The sequence below is a fragment of the Mustelus asterias genome, chromosome 6 (genome assembly GCF_964213995.1).
Source record: "Mustelus asterias chromosome 6, sMusAst1.hap1.1, whole genome shotgun sequence".
In the NCBI taxonomy this organism is placed as follows: Eukaryota; Metazoa; Chordata; class Chondrichthyes; order Carcharhiniformes; family Triakidae; genus Mustelus; species Mustelus asterias.
The window spans coordinates 116,792,126-116,812,265 of NC_135806.1; the positions used below are offsets into that span (position 1 = coordinate 116,792,126).

The 20,140-nt window shown below is 45.2% G+C and overlaps 1 protein-coding gene across 19 annotated transcripts in view; it reads right to left on the bottom strand.

The window, feature by feature from the left end:
• LOC144495111 (microtubule-associated serine/threonine-protein kinase 4-like) overlaps positions 1 to 20,140 on the bottom strand; it is a 462,554-nt gene that overhangs the window by 153,797 nt on the left and 288,617 nt on the right. For 3 of the 19 annotated variants that reach the window (XM_078215025.1, XM_078215026.1, XM_078215024.1), the window contains exon 1: positions 15,576 to 15,779. The exons of 15 other annotated variants lie outside the window; for them this stretch is intronic. In XM_078215025.1, the coding sequence (XP_078071151.1) occupies positions 15,576 to 15,661 (86 nt within the window). In that variant the 5' untranslated portion in view covers positions 15,662 to 15,779. Of the gene's footprint in view, positions 1 to 15,575; positions 15,983 to 20,140 lie in introns of those variants that run through there. One more of the 19 variants, XM_078215027.1, reaches the window with a different exon arrangement.

A 20,140-nucleotide genomic window follows, 5' to 3' on the forward strand; every position in this document is an offset into this window, starting at 1 on the left:
ACTCTGTCTATACTTGCCGCTGCCTCGAAAAGCAGCCAACATAATCAAGAACCCCATGCACCCCGGACATACTCTGTTCCGCCTTCTTCCATCGGGCACAAGATACAAAGGTTTGAGGTCACCTACCAACCTCAGAACAGCATGTTCTCTGCTGCCATCAGACTTTTGAATGGACCCACCTCGCATTAAGTTGATCTTTCTCTACACCTTCGCTATGTCTGTAACACCACATTCTGCATCCTCTCCTTTCCTTCTATATGAACAGTATGCTTTGTCTGTATACCATGCAAGAAACAATACTTTTCACTGCATACTAATACATATGACAATAATAAATCAACTCAAATGGGTTGGTTAGCCGATTGATAAACTGCAGTTGAATGTGTTATCCGAAGAGTTAAAATTGGAAGCTGTTTTCCTCTTCACAAATAGACAAGGATTGGGAGAAAGATAATTCTTTTGGAAGAAAAGTATTGTTGCAGTGTTTTCAGGATTGTTTCCTCAGACATATGTTGCCATTCCAATAAGTGAGGAAGGCCAGCCTGGCCTGATTTTGGTAATCAAGTGGAATAAGTAGGTGACCTAAAAGCAGACAAATATTCAGGACACAATTCCCGATATAAATATCAGTGCGATGGAGGACAAAGAAAATAAAATGGCAAGGATATGCATTCTTGAATAATAAAAGCGAATGTTAGCGACGTTAATAAATATTCACAACTCCAGTTAAATGCATTTAAAAATCTGTCAGTTAGAATACATGCAAGGAGATGAAATGACTAAAAACCAAGTATATTCCATGAAGAAAAAAAAAGATGAGAGGTTTCACCTCGTGTTTCCACAGCAGTAAGGGAGGCAAGGCTAATTCTGTGAACGGGGTCAGGAATTTCCTTGGGAATTGCCACCACTCCATGTTCATAATTCATCGGAAATCCCATTATGCACAAAGACAGGGGCCAGAATTCTCCAACTTTACCCTCGGCTCATGATTCTCCAGTCCCGCTGCAGTGAAGGGAGTTTTGGCTGAGCACCAAATTTTCCCTTCTCGCTGGCAGCGGTGGCGGGTGAACAAGATCGGAGCATTCCGGCCAGGGTTTGTGTCAAATCCCTTTGGCAGAGGTACAGCTGCAAAAGAAGCGCTGTTCTGGAGAAGAGCACGCTTGAACAACTCTATAAAATTCTTCGTAGAAATAACAGAATTGACTAAGTTGGTGTAGTTTATATGGATTTTTAAAAAAGCATTTAGGTGAGCAACCACTTGCGAGACTTCTAGCACCTAGAAATAAGGAAAATGCGAACACATTTTTAAATTCATTTTTGGGACATAAGCGTCACTGGCTGGGCCAGCATTTATTGCCCATTCCCAGGGCAGCACGGTGGCACAGTGGTTAACATTGCTGCCTCACAGAGCCAGGGACCCATGTTCGATTCCCAGCTTGGGTCATACACCCCGGACATTCTCTCTTCCACCTTCTTCTAGAAACATAGAAACCCTACAGTGCAGAAGGAGGCCATTCGGCCCATCGAGTCTGCACCGACCACAATCCCACCCAGGCCCTACCCCCACATATTTACCCGCTAATCCCTCCAACCTACGCATCTCAGGACTCTAAGGGGCAATTTTGAACCTGGCCAATCAACCTAACCTGCACATCTTTGGACTGTGGGAGGAAACCGGAGCACCCGGAGGAAACCCACGCAGACACGAGGAGAACGTGCAAACTCCACACAGACAGTGACCCGAGCCGGGAATCGAACCCGGGACCCTTGAGCTGTGAAGCAGCAGTGCTAACCACTGTGCTACCGTGCCGCCCTGTTGGGAAAAAGATACAAAAGTTTGAGGTCAGGTACCAACTCAAGAACAGCTTCGCCCCTGCTGCTGTCAGACTTTTGAACGGACTTACCTTACATTAAGTTGATCTTTCTCTACACCCTAGCTATGACTATAACACTACATTCTGCACTTTCTCGTTTCCTTCTCTATGAACGGTATGTTTTGTCTGTATAGCGCGCAAGAAACAATACTTTTCACTGTATGTTAATAATAATCTAATCAAATCATTGTCTGTGCGGAGTCTGTACATTCTCTGTGTCTGCGTGGGTTTCCTCCGGATGCTCCAGTTTCCTCCCACAGTCCAAAAGACGTGTTGGTTAGGTGCATTGGCCATGCTAAATTCTCCCTCAATGTACCCGAACAGGCGCCAGAGTGTGGCGACTGGGGGATTTTCACAATAACTTCATTGCAGTGTTAATGTAAGCCTACTTGTGACACTAATAAACAAACTTTAACTTTAAAAATTTTTTTTAAAACTTTAAGCTTGTTGCTTGAGGACAGTTGAGAGTTAACCACATTGCTGTGGCTCTGGAGTCACATGTAGGCCAGACTATGTAAGGATGGCAGATTTCCTTCCCTAAAGGACATTAGCGATGGGTTTTTCCAACAATCGACAATGGTTTCAGGGTCATCAGTAGATTCTTAATTCCAGTTATTTTTTAATTGAATTCCAATTCCACCATCTGCCATGGCGGGATTCGAACCCAGGTCCCTAGAACATTAGCTGAGTTTCTGGATTAATAGTCTATCAATAATGCACAAGGCCATTGGCTCCACATAAGGCCAAAAGATAAGAAGCAAAAAGTAGGGGATAAAGTTTCTTAGAAAAGTTTTATTACTGTATACTTCCTGGATTTGGATTTGGGAATTGAGGGACAAAATTGAAGTCTGAATACACCAAAACTTGGAGATGCGTCAAGTTGTGAAAAGGCTTGTGAAAGACCAAAAGGGAAAATAGTCCAACAGAAAGGGCGAATAGATGGCAAACATTGTTTAATGTAAAAGAAAGAATCCATTCTGGTGGTAGGAGGGAAAAAAGTCCCTTCAGTGCTAATGAAGTGAAGGAACCTAGTTATAAAGTCATAGGGCTGAATGTTACCAGCCCTCGAGAAACAAACTGGGAGGTGGGAGGACTGATAAAATGGTGGCAGAAGGAAATAGGAGGGGACCCCCAACATCTTCTCATCTCAAGATATTGCCAGCGGCAGGCAGCACACCACTATCGTGCAAGGATACATCCAGGTAAACCCGGGCAACTTCCCAGCAGAAGGGAGGGCTGGGCCTCCGCTCTATCCACTCCATGGTGCATGGAGGGGGCCCTTGCTATCAATGGTTGTTCCTGCGTGCCTAGCCACGGTATGGTTGAAAGAGAACTCTTCTTGTCCTCAAAGGGTGCTTCATCACCGAGGTGTACTCTCTTTCCTCCAGCCTGAGCAGTGGCCGCCTCTGACAACTACACTGCCAAGGCAGCAGACTCAGGAATTGGGTGAGCAGCTTTAGGCAGCAGGCTGCCATTCTCGACCAGATGGCAGCAGCCTGTTAAGATGCTGCTGCTAATAAAATGCTGCCCAGGGTTGAGTATTTTTGGTGTCAGTAGTGGGGCAGTTTACTTGCTGAGAATTGTGATAGTGCAGAAGATAGTCAATCAGACTTGAGACGTTAACTCTGTTTCTCTCTCCACAGGTACTGCCAGGCCTGCTGAGTTTTTCCAGCATTTTCTGTTTGTATTTCAGATTTTGCAGTATTTTGCTATTATTGTCACATTCTTCACTGCTTCACACAGCATTTTTTGTTGAGATATTTTTAGCAAAGAATAAAACTTTTTAAACATTTTGGTCTTTAAGGTAGGCCTCAATGCCAATCACAGATAGTCCACTGCTCTGTTGTAATCTGAAGTCTATAGAGAGTGAACAAACAAAGAAAAGGGTGGGCGCAGTGGCACAATGGTTAGCACTGCTAACTCACAGCACCAGGGAGCCGGGTTCAGTTCCCGGCTTGGGTCACTGTCTGTGCGGGAACTGCACTTTCTCCCCGTGTCTGCGTGGGTTTCCTGTGGGTGCTCCGGTTTCCTCCCACAGTCTCAAAGACGTGCTGGTTAGGTGCATTGACCACGCTAAATTCTCCTTCCGTGTACCCGAACAGGTGCTGGAGTGTCGCGACTAGGGGATTTTCACAGTAACTTCATTGCAGTGTTAACGTAAGCCTACTTGTGACACGAATAAATAAACATGAAAGAAATATGAATTGCACACACTCCTTGTTGTGGCATTAGAAGCGCAATTAATTCATCACATAATTAATCCCACTCTCTTCCTCCCAGTTCTGATTTGGAGCACTTTAAACAATTTATGTTTTGTGGGAACATTCTGTAATGCAGACATAGTTTCCTGCATGTTTATACTTGCAGTTCGACTGTTGAAGATTCATATTTCCTGCACTGTATTGAGATTGGGTCATACTGCACGCCCCTGGTCTTGTGTGGCTCCCTCAATGAATGATTTGCTGATTGCAGCAGACCGTGAATGTTATGAGCAAGTCACAGGGGCACCAGACTGGCAGAGGGAGAATTACATCAGAGGATTACGTGAGTGATAGGTGGAGCTGATTATATCAGTCAATTGTGCAACAGGATAAAGCAAAACACATTTCAAGTTGTGACTGACAACTTATAATGTGGAGATGCCGGCGTTGAACTGGGATAAACACAGTAAGAAGTCTCACAACACCAGGTTAAAGTCCAACAGGTTTATTTGGTAGCACAAGCCACTAGCTTTCGGAGCATTGCCCCTTCATCAGGTGAGTGGGAGTTCTGTTCACAAACAGGGCATATAAAGACACAAACTCAATTTACAAAATAATGGTTGAAATGCGAGTCTTTACAGGTAATCATTGTGTGTACCCCACTCCAATGCCGACATCTCCACATCATGACAACATGAGCAACAGTGACTCACACTTCATAACTTACTGCTTCAATTGGGCCCAAGTGGCTTCCCCCTTATTTTGAAATTGTGCCCCCTGGTTCTAGATTCCCCAACAAAGGGGAAACATCTTACCTGCACCTACTCTGCCTAACTCTAAGTATTTTGTAGATTTCAGTGAGATCACCTCTCATTCTTTGAAATTCTAGAGAATACAGGCCCAGTTTGCCCAATCTCTCTTCATTGGACAGATTGGCCATCTTGGGAACAAGTCTGGTGAACCTTCATTGCATTCCCTCTATGGCTACGATATCCTTTCTGAGGTGAAGGGAACAAATCTGCACACAGTACTCCGGGTGCAGTCTAACCAAGCTTCTATACAATTGATGCCAGGCTTTTCATCTCTTGTACTCAAACCCTCTTGCGATTAAGGTTAATGTACCATTAGCCTTCCTAATTGCTTGCTGCACCTGCACGTTAACCTTCAGTGACTTACTGATGAGAACACCAGGTCCCTTTGTATATTTACTGTCTCTAATCTCTTATAATTTAAGAAATACTACACACATTACAAATTACACTGGAAAATCCAATCACACCAACCACCTTACAGGTTGCAAGCAGTGGCTTCTCCAGACATCCTTATTATACAGTCATGTTTAAGCTACGGGAGACCATGAAGGGAAATCACATCAAATGAATGGCATTCAGTAGAAGCATGATTCTGACACAGTGACTTACTGGCAGAGGGTACTAGATTTACCACTAAGTACTAAATTACACTGACACCTCCTCAGGGCAGGGGGATGAGTCATGGAATAGAATCCTTACAGGCAGGGCCCATCGGGTCTGCAACAACAACAATCCCACCCAGGCCCTATCCCTGTCATCCCATGTATTTACCCTGCTGGTCCGCCTTACATTAAGGGGCAATTTAGCATGGCTAATCAATCTAACCTGCACATCTTTGGACTGTGGGAGGAGACCTGAGCACCCGGAGGAAACCCACGTAGACACGGGAAGAACATGCAAACCCCCACACCCGAAATGTTGCCGCTGTGAGGCTGCAGTGCTAACCACTGGTTATGAGGTTTTGCACATAATTAAAAAGTTACTGAGAAATTCACACATTAATGGCAGAGGGACGGGTACCAAGATTTTGCATACAATGTCAATTCCATTGGCACAAAATGAACACACTTGCATTTCTTTGGATAGCAACTTCTTGAGACCAGCCAATGTACACATTACTGTATTATATCATGTTTGCCAACATTTCTGTTGCTATCCGGGTACAAAGAGAGAAAAGACACTTAACATTCCCAGGCTGGTTTTGGGACTGCTGTGTGATACCACCGTCCCAGCACAGTTTTTCAGAAATTAATTTTCCACTTGGTACTTGATAACTGGCAAATCTGTGACAACTCACACGACCCACATAAAGCGGTTCTGTACTCCTGCTGGCAACTCCAGGGCAACTGTGAAGGGAATGCTACTAATCTCTTTCTCTTCTACGTGATTGCACTATCTGCCAAGTACATGGTTTTCTCATTGAGGTTGTGAATGATATTAGATAAGCATTTAAAAGTCATATAAAAGTCAATAACAAACACCACTGGTGCAGCTATGCCACAGAATATGGCTTAAAGCATTGTTAAAAGAAGCTTTCTGCCTTCATGAAATAAATAGAACTTGGAACGGTTGTAAAGAATTAACTGTGCCTTGAAAAGACAGCTGTCAAAGCAGCTATCAATAATACTTATAAAAGGCAATCGTTTGGATTGCAAATATTGCACAGAGCACTGACATAAAATTTTGAGGTATCAGTGAGAGATTTAAGTAAAACACATTCTTGGTAATGAAATAATGAATGGTTCATGGTTTTGTAACTGAACAACATGCGAGTGTTGTCATGCACTCTGTAATGTTACCCGTAGTTAATGGAGTTGGGTGTAGCACTTTGTGGTTTGCTCATGAAAGACAATTGACAGGTTTGTTGTATTTGCACAATTGCATCATTGTGTTTTATCCAGAAACATTCACTCTGAAAGTGATGCAACCGGCTTAACGTATTTTCAATGCTTCAGCAGAAATGATAAAGCTCCAGCTGCAGACCTAGGTGAAAATGGTCTTCCTCATCGCGCAAGTCTCAATCCATAATTGTCATCGCTTCATCCCTGTTGCATTATTTTGAATCCACACTAATCCTTTCCTATTGCTGTCACATCCCTCCTCGAGGGGAGTGCCCAAAGCCACACACACTAAAGCAATTTTAGCCCAGGTATCCAACCCTCCTACTTTTGTATCCAATGCCTCGCAATTAAAAAAAACGAAGGATTTATGAGCCTTTTTTAAAATGGTTTTATGATAAAGATGTTCAGCAAAATTTGCATTTGAGCTCTATGGGATGAAATGTAAGCAAAATCTTGGAACTGACATTTTCCAGGATGGAACTCCAAGATAATGTTGATCCAAAATTAGAATTATAGAATCAGAGTATAGAAGAGGCCCTTTGGCCCATCTGGTCTGCACCAGCACTCAAGAAACATCCAAACTCCCACCTAATCCCATTTACCAGCACTTGGCCCATAGCCTTGAATGTTATGACGTGCCAGGTGCTCATCCAGGTACTTTTTAAAGGATGTGAGGCAACCCGCCTCGACCATTCTCTCAGACTGTCATCACCCTCTGGGTAAAAAGGTTTTTCCTCGCATGGCCCCTGAACCTCCTGCCCCTCATCTTGAACCTATGTCTTCGCGTGACTGACCCTTCAACTAAGTGGAACAGCTGTTCCCTATCCACTCTGTCCATCAAGTGAAATCAAATTGAACTGTTACATAACGTACAAAACACAAGGACAGAAGCATTACCAATGTAAGCACAAGCAAATGTTAAAGCCTGCAGGCAACAGGCTTGGAAGGAACTTTCACAGGTTCACAAAAAAGGAGGAAGGTCCCCCAATGTTGAGCATCTTTTCATGAAGCATACGATGATTGAAATTTGAAATGGTCACCAAGTTAAAATTAACAATAAAGCTCTAGGGCCCAATTGCACAAATGCTGGAAAGAAGACTGTTGGATGGCAATATTTTAGCCATGAATGGACTATTTGCCCCTAAGTTGCAAATTCGCCAACATGGTGAGGTGTTGCAACTGAAAGCAAAGACTCTGTCATGCTATGTCGTTGGTGATTCAAATAGATGCAATATCACTGTTCTTTGTTCCGTTCAAATGCAAAGCAGAAAGGACAGGAGGTCATAATAGAAACCACCTTCCATAAAACCAACCAAAAGCTAAACCCCAGCTGTGCTAAAAGGCAGCAACTATAAAAGTATGGATTTGATTTTCAATCCAGTCAGAAAAACAACAAAGATTAGCCAGGCCGCCCCACCTTCAACAGGTCAGGAGTGGGAATGTTCTTTGACGATTCCATAGAATGCATCTTAATTTGAAATTCCTCAAACGAGTGAAGCATTCCACGGTTGCATGCAACAAGACTTGGACAGCATGCAGGTCTGGGCTAAAAAGCAGCAAGCAACATTTGCACCACTTAAGTGCCGGACAATACCATCTGCAACAAGAGAAAAGTTTAACTACCTCTGTGGTGAACCATCGTTGGTTCCCACTAGATAGTGCTGAGCCAGGGTCTGGCCAGTACTGCGGGTGTGTATATATGTTGCTGTTGGGGTTGGGGATGGGTTGTTCTACTTGTTGCTGTTGGGGTTAGGGTTGGGCTGTTACACCTTGTATTATAGTTATTGTGGTACATCCCAGTCGGGCTCCGCCTCCTGGGAGAAGTGTGAGGGTCACTGCTCTGTCTGGGACCCCTCGGTCTGGGATCGTGTATATAATTAGTAGCTTCGTTGTAACAGCAAATAAAAGCCTTTATTTCCTGAGCATCTCAAGCCTCGTGTGTGATAACGCGCATCAACCTCCCCTTAACATTTAATGAAATTAACGCTAACCAACCGCCCACCTCCTCCCAACCATCAACATTTTGGGAAATCAGTGTTGATTAGAGACTTAACTGAACCAGGCCGGTAAATATCGCGGCTATACAGCAGACCAGAGGTTGGGAATTCTTTAGGAAGTGATTAACCACCTGACTCTGCCACTTGCCTGTTCCAACAACACAAGAAATTCGACAGATCCAGGACAAAATGGTCCTCTTGATTGGTACCCCGTCCACAACCTTAAACATTCATCCCTTCCACCATTGGTACAGCTTGGTTACAATGTGCACCATCTATAAGATGCAATGCAGCAACTCGCTAAGGCTCCTTCCATATCACCTTCCAAGGCCAAAACCTCGCCACCTAGAAAGACAGGGGTACTAGGCAAATGGGAACACTACCACACCTGAAAGTTCCTCTCCAAGTCACACACCATCCTGATTTGGAAATATATCACTGTCCTTTTCATTATTCGTCGGTCAAAATCTTGGAACTTCAAACCTAATAGCACCATGACAGCATCTCCACCTCATGGACTGCAACAGTTCAAGGAGGAGGGTCACCATCACCTTGTCAAGGGCAACCAGGGATGGGCAATAAATGCTGGTCTTGCCAGTGACATCCACACGCCATCAAAGACATTTTTTAAAATGGACAGCTCTGAGCAGATGCAGTAGATAAATAGAACACGCAGAGTGTTAGGGTTATGCCTCTTTCCAACAGCATGCTATAATCATGGTAATGGACCGGTACGTTAGCTGTTGTTTCTCAGAAGCTGGTACATCACAAACAGATGGTTTGGCTCAGAATAGAAAGACCAATTTTAGACATTGTACTCCATCATCCCCCCCCCGGGGAAGTCAACATATTTGCATACTACGGAGGAAAATAATTAGAATCGAATTGATAGCTAACATTGATTTGATCAGTTTTATAGGGATTTGAAGGCAAAGGGGAAAAAATGGGCCGAATGGACACATGCCATTAGGATCGCTGCTCATGTGAAAGGTAAAACATGGACTAGTCAGATCTCAGGACCCGTTTACATATCATAATCTCTGGATAAAGGTTCTATGGATCAGTCTCTTTGACCACAATATGTTGCCTGACATCCAGAGATCAGAATGATTGGGATTATTCCTAATTTTGCATTAGGGTATTTTTGATTCCATTCTGAAATGAGGAAGAACGAAACGTCATCAAATTTTACCCACTGGGAACAATTCCGTCATCCTTAGTCACTCCTCACAGCTTAAGAGACAAATTCCTGGTGTTGACTTAATTGCTACTCGTATACTCTCACGGTTCTTACAAGAATGTGACCATGATTTTCATAGAATCATACAGTGCAGAAGGAGGCCATTAGGCCCATTGAGTCTGCACCAACCACAATCCCACCCAGACCATATCCCCATAACCCCATGTATTTAACCTAGTTAGTCCCCCTGACACTAAGAGCAATTTTAGCACGGCCAATCCACCTAACCCACACATCTTTGGACTATGGGAGGAACACAGTAAGAAGTCTCACAACACCAGGTTAAAGTCCAACAGGTTTATTTGGTAGCAAATACCATAAGCTTTCGGAGCACTGCTCCTTCGTCAGATGGAGTGGAAATGTGTTCTCAAACAGTGCAAACAGACACAAAATCAAGTTGCAGAATACTGATTAGAATGCGAATCCTACAACCAACCAGGTCTTAAAGGTACAGACAATGTGGGTGGAGGGAACATTAAACACAGGTTAAAGAGGTGTGTATTGTCTCCCATCAGAACAGCTAGTGAGATTCTGCATGCCCAGGAGGCAAGCTGTGGGGGTTACTGATAATGTGACATAAATCCAACATCCCGGTTTAGGCCGTCCTCATGTGTGTGGAACTTGGCTATCAGTTTCTGCTCAGCGACTCTGCGCTGTCGTGTGTCGTGAAGGCCGCCTTGGAGAACGCTTACTTGAAGATCCAAGGCTGAATGCCTGTGACTGCTGAAGTGCTCCCCCACAGGAAGAGAACAGTCTTGCCTGGTGATTGTCGAGCATTGTTCATTCATCCATTGTCGTAGCGTCTGCATGGTTTCCCCAATGTACCATGCCTCGGGACATCCTTTCGTGCAGCGTATCAGGTAGACAATGTTGGCCGAGTTGCAAGAGTATGTACCATGTACCTGGTAGTTGGTGTTCTCACGTGAGATGATGGCATCCGTGTCGATGATCCGGCACGTCTTGCAGAGGTTGCTGTGGCAGGGTTGTGTGGTGTCGTGGTCACTGTTCTTCTCCTGAAGGCTGGGTAGTTTGCTGCGGACAATGGTCTGTTTGAGGTTGCGTGGTTGTTTGAAGGCAAGAAGTGGGGGTGTGGGGATGACCTTGGCGAGATGTTCGTCTTCATCAATGACATGTTGAAGGCTCCGGAGGAGATGCCGTATGGGAGGAAACCAGAGCACCTGCAGGAAACCCCGGCAGAAATGGGGAGAATGTGCAAACTGCACACAGACACTGTCCTGAGGCTGGAATTGAACCCAGGTCCTTGGTGCTGTGAGGCAGCAGTGTTAACCACTGTGCTACCATGCCACCCTAAAGTGCTCTAGGTGATTTTGAACTGTTTTGCACAAGAGCATTTTTTTTCCTACCCCTTTGGCTATATAACTCAAGGAGCCTCCCTTACTGGCGTGACATGCTAGCTAACTTGATAGTTTCAGTAAGACATCGATCAGTACCCTGACATTCTCCAATGTTGTGTACTGTGATTCAATATTGGTCTTCCTTTTCCAGTATTGCCCTACCCAACATGAGTACCGTTGTATTTGTCAACATCAACTAATACCTACCGCTTGCAGGTTCAATTCAATCACCAATACTTGATAAATATTTATCAGGCTGTTCTGTGTTATTCGCAGGTCTCTCCCCATTGGTAAATTTAGATAACTTCAAGACTATCCCCATTTCCAAATCACATATATAATATGCAAGCAACAATTACTAGCACTGACCTTTAAAATATTTCCATACTAAATCCACGTTAACCTATCCTTTGCTTCATTCAACTGCGAAATTTCTGATCTGCATCAATAGCTCACCTCAATTCTATGGCTTCTGATCTTGGATAAGATTAGTCCACATGGTACATTTGTTAAAATTTAAATGGGTAACGCTCACCAAGTTCCCAATATTCACCAAGGCTGTTATCTCTTCCAAGAAAGCCTATATATTTCACAGACATAATCTCTCTTCAGTAAATAAAAGTCTCTGAAATAGGGTTTGAGGGGCGAGAAATAGAGAATACATTTCCACTACGGGTGATTCCAAAACAAAGGGACATAAATATAACTTGTATTTAGATAATGCAATGAAAACACATAGTCTTAACAAGAATATTATCAAGCAAAATTTGACACCATGCCACATAATTGGGCGGAGAGGTGACAGATGGAGTTTAATCCGGATAAATGCGAAGTGATGCATTTTGGAAGAAATAATGTAGGGAGGAGTTATACAATAAATGGCAGAGTCATCAGGAGTATAGAAACACAGAGGGACCTAGGTGTGCAAGTCCACAAATCCTTGAAGGTGGCAACACAGGTGGAGAAGGTGGTGAAGAAGGCATATGGTATGCTTGCCTTTATAGGACGGGGTATAGAGTATAAAAGCTGGAGTCTGATGATGCAGCTGTATAGAATGCTGGTGGCCACATTTGGAGTACTGCGTCCAGTTCTGGTCGCCGCACTACCAGAAGGACGTGGAGGCGATAGAGAGAGTGCAGAGAAGGTTTACCAGGATGTTGCCTGGTATGGAGGGTCTTAGCTATGAGGAGAGATTGGGTAAAGTGGGGTTGTTCTCCCTGGAAAGACGGAGAATGAGGGGAGATCTAATAGAGGTGTACAAGATTATGAAGGGTATAGATAGGGTGAACAGTGGGAAGCTTTTTCCCAGGTCGGAGGTGACGATCACGAGCGGTCACGGGCTCAAGGTGAGAGGGGCGAAGTATAACTCAGATATCAGAGGGACGTTTTTTACACAGAGGGTGGTGGGGGCCTGGAATGCGCTGCCAAGTAGGGTGGTGGAGGCAGGCACGCTGACATCGTTTAAGACTTACCTGGATAGTCACATGAGCAGGCTGGGAATGGAGGGATACAAACGATTGGTCTAGTTGGACCAAGGAGCGGCACAGGCTTGGAGGGCCGAAGGGCCTGTTTCCTGTGCTGTACTGTTCTTTGTTCATAAGCTGATATCAGAACAGAAGATTTAAACCTTGGTCAAGGGGTAGGTGTTAAGGAGTATCCTAAAGGAGGGATGAGAAGTAGAGAGGCTTAGGAAGGGAATTCGAGAGCCAAGGGCCGACACAGCCTAAGACACAGCCAATGGTGGAGCAATTAAAATCTGGGATGCTGAAAAGTCCAGAATTAGATTGTAGATATCTTGGAGGGCTGGGGGCTTGGAAGAATCAGAGATAGGGAGAAGTGAGGCCATGAAGGGATTTGAAAATGAGACATCAGCTGTGACTCAGTTGGTAACACACCCACCTCTGAATCTAAAGGCTGTGGCTCCAAGCTCCACTTCACTGGTTTAGCACAGAACGGCATGTACTGTAGTGGTTCAAGGCAGCAGCTCACCAACTAATCAAGGGCAAAAGCTGGCCTTGCCAGAGACCGCCAACCCTACCCCCACCTTGCCATCCCTCCCCCAACCCCACCATCACCCCCCCCACCCTCGCCCCCCCCACCCCACCAACCCCACCATCCACCCCCCACCATCTCCCCCCCGTTCCCCCCACCCTCGGCCCCATCCCACCATCCCCCACCCCTACCCCACCATCCCCCCCCCCATCCTATCCCATAAATGAATGAAAAAAAAAGCTAGACAATATGGAGAGGGAACTGCACTGTCAGATGTGCAGCCTTTTGAAAGAGATTTTAAACCAAGGTTTTATCTGTCCTCGCAGGTGGATGTGAAAAATCCCAGGGCATTATTTTGAAGAATCATAAAACCCCAACAGTGCAGAAGAGGCCATTCAGCCCATCGAGTCTGTACCAACTCTCTGACAGAGTATCTTAACCAAGCCCCCCCCCCCATCCCATTCCCATTATCCCACACATTCCCCATGGCCAATCCACCTAACCTGCACATCTTTGGACTGGAGGAGGAAACCCACGCAAACACAGGGAGAATGCGTAAAGTCCACACAGACAGTCACCCAAGGCTGGAATTGAACCCGGGTTCCTGGCACTGTGAGGCAGCAGTGCTAACCACTGTGGCACCCCAGAGGAAGGGCAAGGGCGTTTTCCCCAAGTTCCAAAGATTTGAAACATTAACTCGGTTTCTCGTTCCATTGATGCTGCCAGACCTGCTGAGTTTTTCCAGCACTTTCTCTGTTTTTATTTTGGATTTCCAGCATCTGCAGTATTTTGCTTTTATTTCACTTCTCCCCAGCGTAGGGCAATACTTATTCCTCAGTCAGCTTCACCAATAACAATCTGGTCATCATCACAGGGTATTTGAGAGTTCGCCTTACACAAATTAGCTGCCGCAACATTGCAACACTGAATAGACTTCAGAAGTATTTCATTGCCAGTGAGGGATCTTTTGGAATGGTCTGCAGTCGTGAAAGGCGCTATATAAACGCAAGTCTTTCATTTAAGATAATCCCCAATAAATCCAAGAGGAAAGTTAGAAGGGACTTTCTTACCCAGAAAATGATTAGAATGTGGAAGTTGCTGCCACATAGAGTAGTTGACCTGACCATACATCCACTTAAGCAGAAGCAGGATAAATACAACAGAGAAAGAAATAGAAGATTCTAGCAACAGGGTGAGATGAAATAAAGTTGGTGGGGGCCTCATTTGAAGCATTAACAACCACCAGTATAGGCAGAGAGTCTGATTGGTTGCTGGAAATTCAATGTAAAATCATGCTGACTATGACAGTTCTTTTTCTGTACATTTCACACTCCTTTCATTAAGCAGAAACATTTCAGTTTAGTTGTTAACTTTTCAAAGGAAAGGTTTATGGAAATAGAAGCACGGTGCTGTATATTCACATTGCAAATTCCGGAAAGGACGATGAAAGGATTCTCAGTGAGATAGATTTACAATGAGATTCATCGTACCTGTGGACGGCATGGTGGCACAGTAGTTAGCCCTGCTGCCTTAGAGCGCCAGGGACCCGTGTTCAATTCCCGGTTTGGGTCACTATCTGTGCGGAGTCTGCACGTTCCCCCCATATCACGTGGGTTTCCTCCGGGTGCTCCGGTTTCCTCCCACAGTCCAAAAGACGTGGAGGTTAGGTGTATTGGCCATGATAAATTCTCCCTCAGTGTACCCGAACAGGCGCCGGAGTGTGGCGACTAGAGGATTTTCACACAGTAACTTCATCGCAGTGTTAATGTAAGCCTACTTGGGATACTAATAAATAAACTTATAAAACCTGATGACAACATGAGCATAGTAAGAAGTCTCACAACACCAGGTTAAAGTCCAACAGGTTTATTTGGTAGCAAAAGCCACTAGCTTTCGGAGCGCTGCCCCTTCGTCAGGTGAGTGGGAGTTCTGTTCACAAACAGGGCAAATAAAGACACAAACTCAATTTACAAAATAATGATTGGAATGCGAGTCTTTACAGGTAATCATTGTGTGTACCCCAGTCCAACGCCGGCATCTCCACATCATGACAACATGAGCAACAGTGACTCACACTTCATAACTTACTGCTTCAATTGCCAGGTTACCATGTGTAGCTGCTGTGTACATTATATTGGAATCGTCATGGTAAACAAAGCTGGTCATTACATTACCAAATATTAATGCCAGTACACAGTTGTAAACTTCAAAACATAGAACAGACTTGAACCGACAGCACTGATCACTAAGTGTTTCGAGTTACCTTTGAGACCGTCGCAGCCTGGCTCTGCTTAGGAAATGAGGCATTGAGATGTTGGAGAGAACAGACCAGAGGTTCGAGTCAGACATGATCCAAAAGTGAACGTTTCAAATACTCGCAGGTCCTCCTCACTCACAGCGAAGACGTGGACTCCAAATCAGGAGGGGAAGGCATCATTAATCAGGCTGCCAGACCAGTTGAAAGCTGCTCCTTTTGAACGCCAGCCACAAAACTGCAGTCCAACTCAAACAACATACTGCACTGACTAATTACATATGAAAACACTGTCCCTCCCAGTTCGGCTATCACTGCTATTTTACATCTCAAAGACCCTGCCACCTTCTCTGGTTACACTCAGTGCACTGTCAGAGATCGCAGTGATCACACCACAATTCATCCCGTCTTATGTTGGTATTCAGTTGCAACACCAAGGTAAATCATCTATTTGGAAACTACCATTCTGTAAAATTGGGAGGGAAGCACTGACCACAAGATCCTGACTGAAAAAGAAAAGTTTGGAAATCTTGCTGCTTCATGTGGCTTGATTCTATCTTTTTTAATATTTCAAGTTATGAACGGTTTCCATATTAATCATACAAAGATAAATATCTGGAACTTTTAGTTACAATTCTCCTCCCTCCCCAACTGCTGATAATAAGCAATCTCCTGATCCTTTTCAGTGAGACAAACACAATTCCTACCTCCCGGCAGGTAAAGATAATTACTTGCCAAAAAAGCAGTCAGGCAGGACAGGGGGTGCTACATCCAGATGTGGACACGAAATGTGATTATATAATTATACAATATTTCAAATCTATAGATATCTCACTATTTCTATACGTATTAAAAATAAACATGTCATCACAAACACATGCGAATAGCTTCCAAGTGAAACAGGTCTCAGCTGAGCCCAGGAGGCAGCACTGAGAATGACTAACAACAGCAGAGAGAAGGTGGGGGTTGGAGAGAGTAAGTACGGCCCAGGGTATTTTGCCTAGTCACAGAAGATTTGCTGGCTGGCTTACAACGCCCACAGAGCATCCTGGTGCACAGTGTGTGGGAAAACCTCACTTTAATATTCTAAAATAATGTATTGACAAAGCCAATTGGATGTAATTTTCTGCAATTAATGATGTGCTCATCCTGGAATGGGCATGGGAAGTTCTATCCAAATTGGAATTCTAGAGAGGGTGGGGGGGGGGGGGGGGGGGGTAGAGGCTTGTTCAATGAGTGTGTGTGTAAAAAGAGAAAAATAAAGATAATGTGTGAGTGTGTGTGTGAGAGAGAGAGAGGGTGAGTGAGAGTCTGTGAGAGAGAGGGTGTGTGTGTGTGTGCATGTGAGAGAGAGAGACAGAGAATGAGAGAGAGGGTGTGTGTGTGTGTGAGAGAGTGAGTGTGAGAGAGAGTGTGCGTATGTGGCAGAGTGCATCAGAGTGTGTGTGTGTGTATATGACAGAGTGTATCAGAGTGTGTGTGTGTGTGAGTGAGTGAGAGAGAGAGAATGTGCACGTGTGTGTGAGAGAGAAAGTGTGGGTGTGTGTGTAACAGAGTGTATCTGTGTGTGAGAGTTACCTGGGAGGTTCCCCCTCATTGTTCCACTGGAGCAAGCTGAGAGGGAGTGATTGGAGGCAGCAGTGCTGGTGAGAGATTAATTGAATTGTTTATTTATTTATTTAGTCAGCTAGTGTGTGGTTTTTTTTGGCCTTTACTTTTGCAGTAGTATTTTAAGTTTAAAGTGAAAACTGGAAGTGGGCTGCTAAGGAGTCTGGGAAGGGTTTTTTAAGCGCGCGAAGTATAAAAAGTAGGCTGCAGTATACAGCGGGCAGCGTCGGGAGCGGGCAGGGGAGTGAGTGGGAAGCAGAGTGCGAGCTATAAGGCTTTGGCTCACAGGGCTTGAGTGAGTGGGAAGCAGAGTGTGAGCTATAAGGCTTTGGCTCACAGGGCTTGAGTGAGTGGGAAGCAGAGTGTGAGCTATAAGGCTTTGGCTCACAGGGCTTAGGCAGAAAGGGCGAGCAGGGGTGAGTTTAATTCATTTTTGCTGTTTCTACCTGGTACTGGCAAGGTATCTAGAGGGGATGGGTGTGCAGGCAGTGCTATGTTCCTCTTGCACTATGTTTGAGGTGAGGGACGACGACCGTGTCCCTGCTGATTACACCTGTGTGAAGTGCACCCATCTGCAGCTCCTCCAAAACCGTGTTAGGGAACTGGAGCTGGAGTTGCATGAACTTAGGATCATTAGGGACGCAGAGGTGGCCATAGACAGAAGCTTTACGAATACAGTTACTCCGAGGAATGAAAACAGATGGGTGACGGTGAGAGGGGCTGGGAGGAAGCAGTCCGTGCAGGGATCCCCGGTGGTCGTTCCCCTTAGCAACAAGTATTCCGCTTTGGATACGGTTGAGGGGGATGACATACCAGTGGTGAGCCGCAGTGAGAGGATCTCCAGCACTGTGTCCGTCTCTGTGGCTCGGGAGGGCAAGGGGCAGAGCGGGAGGGCAATAGTTATTGGGGACTCGTTAGTTAGAGGGATAGATAGGAGGTTCAGTGGCAGCAAAAGAGACTCACGGATGGTATGTTGCCTACTGGATGCGAGGGTCTGTGACATCTCGGACCGTGTTTTCCGGATTCTGAAGGGGGAGGGGAAACAGTCACAAGTCGTGGTACACATTGGTACCAATGACATAGGTAAAAGAAGGGACGGGGATTTAAAGCAGGAATTTCTGGAGCTGGGCTGGAAGCCGAGAGCCAAGACGAAACATGTGGTCATCTCTGGTATGTTGCCGGTGCCACGTGATAGCGAGTTGAGGAACAGGGAGAGAGTGCAGTTAAACATGTGGTTGCAGGGATGGTGTAGGAGGGAGGGTTTCAGATACGTGGATAATTGGAACACATTCTGGGGAAGGTGGGACCTGTACAAACAGGACGGGGTGTACCTGAACCAGAGGGGCACCAATATCCTAGGAGGGAAATTTGTTACTGCTCTTCAGGGGGGTTTAAACTAATTTGTCAGGGGAGTGGGAAAAGGAGTTGTAGTCCAGAAGTCAGTGAGGGTGGTGGGGTATTGGGGAAGGTATCAGGGTCAAGGGTGGGTACCGGTAGACAGGAAGGTGGGTTGAAGTGTGTCTACTTCAATGCAAGGAGCATCCGGAACAAGGTAGATGAACTTGGGGCGTGGATTGGTACTTGGGACTACGATGTTGTGGCCATTACGGAGACGTGGGTAGAACAAGGACAGGAATGGTTGTTGGACGTTCCGGGGTATAGATGTTTCACTAAGTGTAGGGAAGCTGGTAAAAGAGGTGGAGGAGTGGCATTGTTAATCAAGGATAGTTTAACGGCTGCGGAAAGGCACTTCGAGGGGGATCTGCACACTGAGGTAATATGGGCTGAGGTTAGAAATAGGAAAGGAGCGGTCACGTTGTTAGGAGTTTTCTATAGGCCCCCAAATAGTAATAGAGATGTGGAGGAAGAAATTGCTAAGCAGATTATGGATATGTGTGGGGGTCACAGGGTCATGGGGGACTTTAACTTTCCAAATATTGATTGGAATCTTTGTAGGTCAAATAGTTCAGATGGGGCAGTTTTTGTGCAGTGTGTGCAGGAGGGTTTCCTGACACAATATGTGGATAGGCCAACAAGAGGGGAGGCCACATTGGATTTGGTACTGGGAAATGAACCGGGCCAAGTGTTAGATTTGGTTGTGGGAGAGCACTTTGGAGATAGTGACCACAATTCGGTGTCTTTTGTTATTGCAATGGAGAGGGATAGGGCCGTACGGCAGGGCAAGGTTTACAATTGGGAGAGAGGTAATTATGATGCGATTAGGCAAGAATTAGGGGGCATAAGTTGGGAACAGAAACTGTCAGAGAAAGGAACTAATGAAAAGTGGAACTTTTTCAAGGAACAAATACTGGATGTCCTTGATAGGTATGTCCCTGTCAGGCAGGGAGGAAATGGACGATTGAGGGAATGGCGAATGTTGTTCCTCTGTTTAAGAAAGGGAATAGAAATGACCCTGGTAATTATAGACCGGTTAGTCTTATTTCGGTGGTTGGTAAATTGATGGAAAGGGTCCTTAGGGATGCGATTTACGACCATTTAGAAAGATGCGGATTAATCCGAGATAGTCAGCACGGATTCGTGAAGGGCAAGTCGTGCCTCACAAATTTGATAGAATTTTTTGAGGAGGTAACTAAGTGTGTTGATGAAGGTAGGGCAGTTGATGTCATATACATGGATTTTAGTAAGGCGTTTGATAAGGTCCCGCATGGTCGGCTTATGATGAAAGTGAGGAGGTGTGGGATAGAGGGAAAGTTGGCCGATTGGATAGGTAACTGGCTGTCTGACCGAAGACAGAGGGTGGTGGTGGATGGAAAATTTTCGGATTGGAGGCAGGTTGCTAGCGGAGTGCCGCAGGGATCAGTGCTTGGTCCTCTGCTCTTTGTGATTTTTATTAATGACTTAGAGGAGGGGGCTGAAGGGTGGATCAGTAAATTTGCTGATGACACCAAGATTGGTGGAGTAGTGGATGAGGTGGAGGGCTGTTGTAGGCTGCAAAGAGACATAGA